The sequence below is a fragment of the Sitophilus oryzae genome, unplaced genomic scaffold (genome assembly GCF_002938485.1).
Source record: "Sitophilus oryzae breed Bouriz unplaced genomic scaffold, Soryzae_2.0 scaffold_808_pilon_pilon, whole genome shotgun sequence".
NCBI lineage: Eukaryota > Metazoa > Arthropoda > Insecta > Coleoptera > Curculionidae > Sitophilus > Sitophilus oryzae.
The window spans coordinates 4,996,833-5,007,799 of NW_022147426.1; the positions used below are offsets into that span (position 1 = coordinate 4,996,833).

Below are 10,967 nucleotides of genomic sequence, written 5' to 3' on the forward strand. Positions count from 1 at the left end.
ACATTTCCGTCATTATTTTCTTTTTTTTTTTGCGAAAAATCCAAATAGAAATGAAACTTCCACGCACTGTACATCCGAAACTTAAATCCGTAAAAAGTATTAAAGTAATATTATATGAAAATAAAACTATTAAAACGTAAATTGTAAAACGGCCATTATACAGTGTGACCCACTCAAGACCGGGCACCCTCCATAAAATCTGTGTTTATAGTCCGATTTTGATGATTTTTTTTTCAAATATAAAGTTTCAAAAAATGTACTTTATAGCGCTCAATTTTCATTGTTTTTCACAAAAAAAACAAGGCTGCCTACTTATTAAAGTTTTTGTGGTGAAACATTTGCAAAATCATATTAGCGAATTCATTTTTTCAAAAAACTTTGAAGTACACCCCTACAATTGGCATCCCCCAAAACAGTTCTTTACCAAATTTCGTTTAAAATATTAATTATTAATAATTTCTGCAGTTAAATTAAATAATGCCCTATTTTTGCCAATTTAACGATGAGTTAACAAGTAACCCTTGAAAAAAACATTCCACGACAACGAGTTTTTTTACAAACAATGATAAAAATACTACAAGCAACACAATAACCGAATAATGAAGTTAAAACATATTCAAATAATTCTAGTTGCTTCTACCAGTCCTCCATTCAGATATATATATATAGATATAGAATCTTTTATCTTAGATTAACAGTTACATTCCTAAGCTGCTGTTGTGTAATATTTGCAGAAGCCTCTGTATTTCTAATACGTAATTCACTCTACAGATTGAGCGTTTAGACTTGATAACTCTTGTTGCTTTTAATGAAACCCAAAGAAAGCAAAAATCAAGGCGGTGTTGGGTCCGGGGATCTCGGTGGCCACTCAATTAGCCGGCTATTTCGACCTATCCACTTATTTTCAAAATTCATTTACCATTCCCTGACAACTGCCGCGTTATGCGCACAGACGATGGATTCCACTCAATTGCAAATTTTAAATCAACGGGTTTGGCATGGCAAATTATGTATTGCATCCCAAAAGCCATTAATCAGAAAATTAAAAGTTAGCATTTCAATTTCTCAAAATATGGACCAATGCATTCTATCATCAAGTATGCCACACCACACATCTAATTTCTGAGAATACTGTCTTCTTGTATCGATCACCCATTCAGGGTTTTCGACTGCCCAGAATCGCAAATTTTGAGAGGATACTACTCCGTTTGTACTAAATGTTGCCTCATCGCTAAATAAAATGTCTTTCTAAGAAATTTCTATTATTTTTAAATACTCTGCTTGAGCCCATAAGCAGAAATTCTAATCGTCTAACTTCATCTCCGTTTTCCAAAGTGCGTAAATCTTTTGGGTTTAAAGGGGATTTAACTTTATTAGCTTCGCAAACATCTCTAAAAAATATAAAAATATAAATATTAAAAAATTAATAATAAATAAAAAAATTAAAATATATTTTCCCTTTGAGGTCATACTCAAATCACACACTTGGCGCCTTAATGCTTTGCACGAGCTATTGTACGAAAAATATTCTAATATTTCCTCATTTCGCCTATTTATTCGATGTTCCGGCCTTCTGTTCTTTTTAGTTAAGTATTTTGACAACAACCAGTTTCATTAAAAACTCTATTTATTCGTTGAACCGTGCTTCTACTTACTGCAGGTCTGTCAGGATGTCTGTTATTAAATTCTCTGGCAGCTTCTCTTGCTTGGAGATAGTTATCACCCACTAAACGAATAATTTCAATTTTATCCCTTATATTTAATTGTTCCATAATGCAAATAATATTTTCTTGCATTTTTTTTTTTTTTATGTTTTATGTATTAAATTAATATTTAATTCTACGCTGCAAGAATTGACAGCTAATAAAACCCATTGTTGTGGATTGTTTTTTCAAGGGTTACTTGATACTCATCGTTAAATTGGCAAAAAATGAAGACTTTAAAACAAAAAAAAAAAAAAAAATTATTAAATAATTAATATTTTTAAACGAAATTTGGTACAGAACTGTTTTTGGGGATGCCGAAATGTATGGTTGTACTTCAAATTTTTTGAAAAAAAATCGCTTAATATGAAATTTTGCAAATTTTTTCACCACAAAAACTTTATTAAGTTAGACCTTGTTTTTTGTGAAATAACATGACATTGAGCCTTAAAGTACATTTTTTGAAACTTATATTTGAAAAAAAAATCATCAAAATCGGACTATAAACACAGATTTTATGGAGGTTGCCCGGTCTTGAGTGGGTCACACTGTATATAGATTTATAAAAAAATAATAATTTAAAACTAACAATATTTTAGCATGCTAAATCAAAAGTTAAACTATATGTTGGTACTGCTAGCATTGCAAAACTTGCATTTAAAGCTGTAAAAACCAGTATATAAATTTCTCATTTTTTGTTAAAAATTAATTTTTTTTAAACGAAAAACTCGATCATTATTTAACACTTATTTATTAAAGTTTTAAAAAAAATTGCATTGTTATATGTTTGTTACGAAATTAATATTCCCAGCTTTAATATTAGCTTATGTTTTTTAAAAAAAAAAAAAAAAAAAAGATATAGAATTTATTTTTAATTCGTCAGTAGAAATATTAAGAAAATGGCCACCCTTTAGTCGCGTGGATAGAGTTTGCACTAAACCATACATTATTTCTCCTCAAACGTCTCAAGAAAAACCTATTTCCACTTTGGAAAATCAAAAAATAATGATAATTATTCCGACGATAGCTATCCACAGGGACCCTAATTTCTATCCAGATCCAGAGAAATTCGACCCAGAACGATTTTCCGATCACAAAAATATCAACCCTTACTACTACATGCCCTTTGGATTGGGACCAAGGAATTGCATAGCTTCCAGGTTTGCTCTGATCGAGATGAAAACTCTGCTGTTCAAAATACTGCTGAATTTCGAGATCGAACCGGCGAAACGGATGATTCTTCCGTTGAAACTCGTTAAGGGTGCAGTTGGTCCCTCGTCTTACGTCGAAGGAGATTTCTGGTTCACCTTTAAAAGGATTTCTTAGATTTTCTAGTATGTCCCTGATTATCTTTACAAGAGAAAAAACATTTTTATTAGTGACATTTAAAAAAAAAACATTTTCTTCTTACAGTGCCATACTCTATACAGAGCGTCGGCTACCTCTTGCATGTACTTGTGATGTGTGTCATCAGTGTCTCACAAGTACAGGGATCTACAGTTTATCGCCAAATCCGAACGGCGCTATTACAGGGTGTTTTTCAAAAAAACACGTGCCTTTCTCTCAAAATTTAAAGCAAAAAACATAAAAAAAAAATTATTTTTCAAAGTAAAATAATAAACTCAAGTCTTATTTTGGAACTTATTTTGAAAAACGGTAAAGAAGAAAATTGGTGTTTCCTTATTATCGAGCTTCTTAAAATTCAACCCTGAAATATTTCACCCTTATTTTACGACTCAACCTGTATAATTAGTTCAATGCTACGAAAAGGGTGATATACTTATTAGGAAAATGTTATCCTTTAACAACAGCAAAAAATATTTTTTTTTTTTTTTTAGTTTAATAATAAACATTTATCACAGAGAATGATAATCGAATTTGATGTTACCACAAAAACGCGTTTGATATTTTAGCAATTTTAGAAAAATCAACATTATGTTACATGATATTTTTTTTTTATTTTCTTTAAAATGCTATGGAAGTTGGAAAAGTATAAATGGGGTATAACATTTTAGAACAAAAGCAAAAATGTTTTATGAAAGAATGCATTTTCTCAAAATGTCAATAATAAAAAGTGTCTCCTCTTGTAAAGACAAAATCCGGGGACATACTGTATATATCCGTTTGATCACTGTATATTTTGTATCTACCTATCAATAAAATGTTTATTATTTTAAAACTTTACTATTTTTTTATTTAAATATATTTTTATCTAATAACCAGAGTGTTTTTCAGGGCTGGGCGGAAAGCCCGCGCGAAACCCGATATGGTTACCAACCAATAAAAAATATTACTAAAAAAAAAAAAAAAAAAAAAAAAAATCATTTCAAAAAAAAAAAAAAAAAAAAAAAACTCCCAAACACCAATTAAGAAGTAACGTCAATTTTGGGATGAAAATCATCCCAAAATTGACGTTACTTCAGAAATTATTTGGAAAAAATCGAAATAAAAATGAAACTTCTACATCTTGTATCGGGGAAAATAACAGCGCTATCAGATGGAGCGGAGCGTCCGCGCCTTCAAGCAAGTACAATGAGATGAACAATTTGACAGTCGCTCCGTCTGGATAACGCCCATATACATAAACATGACATAAACACATTAATACATATAAAAACAAGCGGACGGTCCGTCGCGGACGTTCCGCTCCATCTGAAAACGCTGTAAACATTTTAGGACATTTATTCAAAATATTTTTTGACCTAATATTAAAAATGCCTGTTCACCTGCATATTTAAAAAAAATTAATAGTTTTATATTTTTTTGTTTTATATAATAAACTTTTTGAAAACTGACATAAAATTTTCTCACATTTATTCAAGGCTGATAAAAACAATATGGCAATATTATTATATAACTTGGAAATATTTGAGGGGTAGTTTCATCTTGTTGGAATTTGACTTTAGAAAAATCCGTTTACCAAAAAAAAGTTGCCATCAAAAGTTTTAAAAATTTTATTGATTTTTTAAAAAATTTCAAAAATATTGTTTTTTTTTTTTTTTTTTTTTTTTGATTTTGAATAAATTTAAGTCATACTAATCTTGCGAACGGTCTACTCTATGATCGGAGGCCGGTGGGAACAGCTGTTTGCTTTTCTGAAAGCTCTCGACTAAAAAAATGATACCCACCTATACTTTACACTGCATACCACAGGGCGCCACTTATTTCAAAAAGATTGCTTAATTACTTACAAAGATAGTACAAACTGAATATTGAAAATTTGTCCCAAGTGCTATTAATTCGAATAGGAGACGCTAAATTAGTATAGCATATTAAATTTTATTGAGCAGAACCGGCAATTCAACCATTGACACAATTTCCCTAATAACCGGCCAAAAAAAATAAACGTTATTGCCTTCGTAGAAATATTCCAACCCGGTTTACCGTATGCGCCACAGTCAGTTATTGTACAATAATATACCGAACTTTATAAATTTGAAGAAAACTCATATCCTAATAAACAATCAGCTCTTATACAGAGTGCAAAAAAATAGTGTAAAAAAAAAATAAAAAAAAAAAAAATTATAATAAATATCAAAAACTCGCTTTTGACGAAGACGTAAGTCATAAGCCAGGTCATATGGTTTATATGTCGAAGTAATAAATATTTTAAATTTTAATTTCTCTATAATTATCGAGAGAAATATTCATGAACCTTTTTGTTAAGTTATATGTTACACGCAGTGAAAAAGTTATTAAATCGTATGTACACCCAGGATTGCCCTAGTTACAGGTAACTCAATAAATTCGTAATGAAAATATAAAACGCCGCCATTACGGAATAAAAATATATGTTCAAAGAACACGAATTATCAATCACATTATAACATAGGTTATATTTATAAACTTTATAAAAAATTAAAAAAAAAAAAAAAAAAAAAAAAAAAAAAAAAAAAAAAAATGTTTAAAAAAAAATATAAAATATAACAGAACGGTTAAATTTTATAAATTAAAGGTTAAAGTAATCCGCCTGAATGCACAGTATACACCGGGCTTAAAATGTAAAATGTAATAAATGTAAAAAATAAAAAAAAAAAAAAAAAAAAAATATTTTAAAATCAAATTTAATAAAAAGTTTAGATTTACTATAAAAAAAATCAAGAAAAAAAAAAAAATATAAACATTTATAAAAACGAAGGGGATCTCTTAATTAATACCCACACAAAAACATCACAGCATTCCTACTCTTCTCACTTAGAGGGGTAAGCCCAGGAGATGAAATCTAAAACCGAAAACACAGCGCTGCCTCCTGCTCTACCTCCCCCTCGGTTGATTGAACAAAAGTTCCTCGAAGAGTAAAAAACTGGTGGAAAGAATAACTGGCGCCAGCAAAACTTTCTTAGCCAAAATATGCAGACACAAACTTGCCAGAAAAACGTCTAGTACGAAATCGCTACTAGAAATACGTGAAGGAAAATACGGTGGAACAAATATGCTGAGTGAATAAATATGATCGATATGATAAAAATCTGATAAGAAAAACCTAACAAGAATGCACGTCGATATCTGAGTTTAACCTTACATTTTTAAAAAACTCGCAAAATTCTACCGAGACGGTATTAACTCTCTACCCTTTAATTGTGTAAGGCAGCACAAATCCAAATAATTAACTTTAACTATTTTTCCTCAATCAACGGGGACCCATGAGAACTCTCTCTCTCACTCGCGCGCGCTCTCAAAAGACCAAAGCATGTGAAAGGGTTTTATATTTCTCACCGCAATGTAAAATTGTCAAAGAAAATACCTTACACAATAAACTACATAGATCCATATTAATCTCAACCAGATCAAAATTCTACTAAAATGAGTGGTAAGAGAAACCTACATCCATTTCAAATATGAGACAAACAAAATCACTATTCTTGATCACAAGTCTATTTCCCTATATATAGATTGAAAAAATATTAAGAATTAAAAAAAAAAATTTAAATTTCTCAAAATGGACACAGTGACCTTCGGTAACGGCCAAATTACCGAGGTGACACGCATTTTGACCGATTCCAGATCTTGTACGATACACCTCAAGGACACAAATAGACTATCTACTTAAAAAAGATCAGTACCTACGCGTGGCCGGACCTTTGTATTTACTTCATCAATGCTTCAGGTACCATACCTCAGGTCAGACTATCTAGGGGGCATATCTGTTTCATACTTTTTTTCGGTTGATTTTTGCAGCTTGTTAACTCACTTTTGATTTTTGGTGAATATATATATATTATATGGATAAGCTGCAAAAAATACTAAACTCTTATTTTGCGTTTGGGTTGGAGAGGTGACTAATACTACTATCCAGAATATTTAAGTGTAATCTCTGTGGTTTTCGCATACAAAACAAAAATATGGTATAATTTTCAAAAACACGAAATATAGCGCTCGCAAGTGATTTAACCAAAAAGTGCCCATACATTTTTTACTTTTCGTGATTTTTGTGTGTGGGTGTTTTTTATTAAGACCTCTAACTAAACTTCATTTCACAATAGAAGCCTCTAAGTCGGAGATGTGTTATTGGTGCTCATGCCTCAATCTTTAGTTGTGTTCCATGGTGGATAAGGATGCGCTCTCACTACAAGGATAGTTATTATACTAAGCAGCCTAAAGTGTCCGGAACTGGTTGAAGAGCCGCAGAAAGGAGTGGTGTACGAGCTTTAAAAAGAGGATTTAATTTATAAAACTATCTATTAAATAAATTAAAAAAATTAAATATTCTACAAAAAAAAAAAAAAAAAAAAAAAAAAAAAAAAATTATATTTTATTTTCTATTGCGTATATATTGTGGAATCTTTCCACTTCCAAGTGTGTTCGCTTGCGTTCAGGCTTCGATAGGATTTCGCTCGCGTAGGTATTATACGATTTTACGAGCGTGAAGACAATCATAAAGAAATATGCTAGTATTAGAGAGTAATCAATCGGAAAAAAGATTATTAATTTTGAGTTTCAAATTTTTAAAAAAAAGATTTTTGTTAACAGACCAGACTGATACAGTTTAACACAGAAGAATGTGTTATTGTTTGATAATATAATAATGTATATGCTTCATAGCATAAAACTCTATCTTATATAATTGATTCACGTAATACTTGCTAAATATAACTGCATATATATTATAACAAATACCAAATCTTAATATCAAAATCATATTAAGTTGATGAGTGAACATACATATGAATAAATAAATAATAATAAAAATTCTTTTATAGATGGTTATTGGTAAAATTTATCAAGTGTGCTATATTTCTATAAGATAATTAAGCGTCGTTCACTAAAAAAATATCTAAGGAAATCTCTATTTTTTGTTATAGGACTACATGTTATATACATACTCTACGTTAAAGAATTATACCGTCGATCATCGGAAAATAAAATCGGCTGTCTAGTTTGCGCTCTGGAATAATGGAAATCCATCCGATGACATTCCGCTCAAAAACTGTTACTACAATTAACTCTCTCTAACCTCGCCTAATCAACGTATATTTCTAGCCAAAATCTATGGACAAAATCCTTGACAGATATAGATATGTCATTTTAACAGAAAAAAAAAAAAAAAAAAAATATTCTAAAAATTTTTTTTGAATTTTTTTTTTTTTTTTTTTTTATATTATTATAACATGATTGATTTTATCCATTTGGCATTTTTTACGATTATTTTATTTATTTATAGATTTAAAAAAAACGAGTTCGAGCTGAAACTTATGTAGACTCCATCCATTGTTGTGTCATATCGAAAAATAATTTGTAAAAAAAAAAAAAAAAAAATCCAAAAAAAAATCATTAATAAAATATAGGCGAGCGCACGCAGCACCATACAATGTCTTAACTATGCGTACTCCATAGTACAATGTAGAAATAATTTTAGTGGCACTAATAAGTTAATCTAATGTCTAAAAAAAATATTTTTGGAAATTTTCTGTGGTTTTTGATAAGTTTTTATATTATTTTTTTTTTTTTTTTTTTTTTTTTTTTTTTTTTTTTTTTATTATTAGTATTTATATGGTACTCTCTCTCTTGGATTTATTAATGTCTCACACCTTATTTTTTCATACTGAATCAAAACGCGAACAAGCTGTGCCAAAAGTTAAATAGTTAGCGCGCGAAAGATAACGTTTTTTGTATGACGCCATATAAATAATAAATGGAAACCAATGACAAACATTAATCAGCGATATGTCATCGAACCACTAAAAACATCCCAATAAACAAATCCGAAAAACTATTTTAGAATAAATCTGTAAACTATAAATAACAACATGCCACGGCGAATCACTTCACTTTATAGCCATGCGCATGACGCCCCCTATTTTTTAGATAAAAAAAAAATATTTGTATTATTTGTAGTATATATCATTTTCAGAAAATCAATTAGAATACTATGCAAAAAGTATGATAATACATCATAACATTTCACAGTGAATCGCACAAAATCAAAATATTACATTCCAACTGCACATTAGTAGATATATCAATGCTTTATTTTGTATCAAAATTATGATCGAATTTATTCTTAAAACACCCCAAAACTTCTAATACAAAAGCACGTATTATATTATACCATTTTTACCCTATTACTCCTTAATGTAATCCTTATACATTCAATTTAGTAACATCTCGTAAGAAATGCGATCTTGCTGCAATAATGTAATAAGGTTACAATACCAGTTGTTAATTTGCCCAAAATATAGTCTCTTGCTCTCTGACTAATAGAATCGTATGATATAGTAGTTATAGTTATAAACCTGATCTCGCCTATTTTAATTGTTTATTTATAATATAAACTATATAAATTTTTAAAAAATACAAAACCATAAACTCTAGGAATATAATTCCATGTTATACCTCCGCGTATTCCGACAGGCATGAGCTATTTATTATAGTCTAGTTATAAGATTCTATAACCTAGTCGTTGACAAACGTCATAATTCTCGCCCGTAGGCTGATATTTTAATAGAAGGCATTGCCCACAGGGTACTCATCCACACGCGCTCTCTCTCACTATTTCAGATAGGAACGAGCGTTTCAGAAATTTTGCTGCGCTTGTAGAAATGTAAAAAGAATATCGATACAATAATAAAATACCGTCTATAATAAAACAACCAGTAGCCATGTTGGTTTTGGCTCACAGAATCTAAAACGGCAGAATATCCCCACGGTTAACAAGGTCGTGGTATCCGGCCTTGGCTGACCCTTGAAGGCACTCCATTTCAGCACTTTTGATCATCCCCGATACCCCACCCTACCGCAGGCGACACATCGGTCATCGTTGCCAAAAATATGCAGTTTAATTTTTCGAATTATTTGCAGTATTGCCATTTTTTTTGAATGTTAATCAATAATAATACAAATTCTATAATTAATTCTTTTATAATTTCAGATTTATTTTATATCCAAAATAAGGTAAGAAAAGCGATAATTGAAGATTGTTGAAATGAAAGTATTAATGAATACTATAAGAATTTGTACCGTAATCAATAACGTGATTTGGTATGTTGATATAATAACATTTTATTTTATATTTACCAATAGAATTAAAAATATATTCATTTACGGATTTTTTCTTAATGGGTTAAACATTTTAGAATTATTTTTATTTCTTTCAAAGTTATTTTAAATTTCTAGTTATTATGAGCAGGCACACAATAGTTCATTCATTTCTATTGTATTATTGATGTCTTTGAAAAATATTTAACCCATGACGGTTCTTATTATAGAACAATAAACGTCAATGGGAGATAGAGGCCGGGTAACAATATTTACCCTTATAAATGTTACTTAACATAAATTACTTTTTGTTGTAACTGTTTGTATTCATTATAATTTCCTTAAAAATATCAAGTTAGTGGGTTAATAGCACATCTTTAGACATATATTTTTATCGAAGAGTTTTGATAAGACTAAAATTAAGCTCTGTCTTATATCTTTTTCCTCTTTAGAAGGACGATTGGCTTTGTGTCTTTAACAAGAATACATTTCCAGCTACTTTCAATACTATTTCGTGGTACTTTGACTATTCTTTTCCTTAATTTTACTGCATCTTATTTCCTATAATGCCAAATCCTGACAATATGGTGAAGGTTGATTTTGAATCTTATTAGTTTATATACCGATGTTTATACAGACCACAATTAAGACCTTAGTTCTTGTTGATTTAATATATTAAGATCTTTCTTATAATACTTTTTTTTTTTTTTTTTTTTTTTTTTTTTTTTTTTTTTTTTTTTTTTTTTTTTTTTGAAAATAAAATCTTAAAACTCACTATCTCTCTCCTTT

The 10,967-nt window shown here is 29.6% G+C and overlaps 1 protein-coding gene across 1 annotated transcript; it reads left to right on the forward strand.

Annotated features, from left to right (window-relative positions):
* Positions 1-2,708: 2,708 nt before the first annotated feature.
* LOC115888889 (cytochrome P450 3A9-like) lies at positions 2,709-3,029 on the forward strand. Its single transcript, XM_030908757.1, has one exon. The coding sequence runs from the start codon at positions 2,709-2,711 to the stop codon at positions 3,027-3,029; it is 321 nt and encodes a 106-aa protein (XP_030764617.1).
* The last annotated feature ends 7,938 nt before the right edge of the window (positions 3,030-10,967 follow it).

Bases quoted from the DNA above. Each gene is read 5' to 3' on its own strand.
- LOC115888889 (XM_030908757.1), top strand. From the start codon at position 2,709: ATGATAATTATTCCGACGATAGCTATCCACAGGGACCCTAATTTCTAT.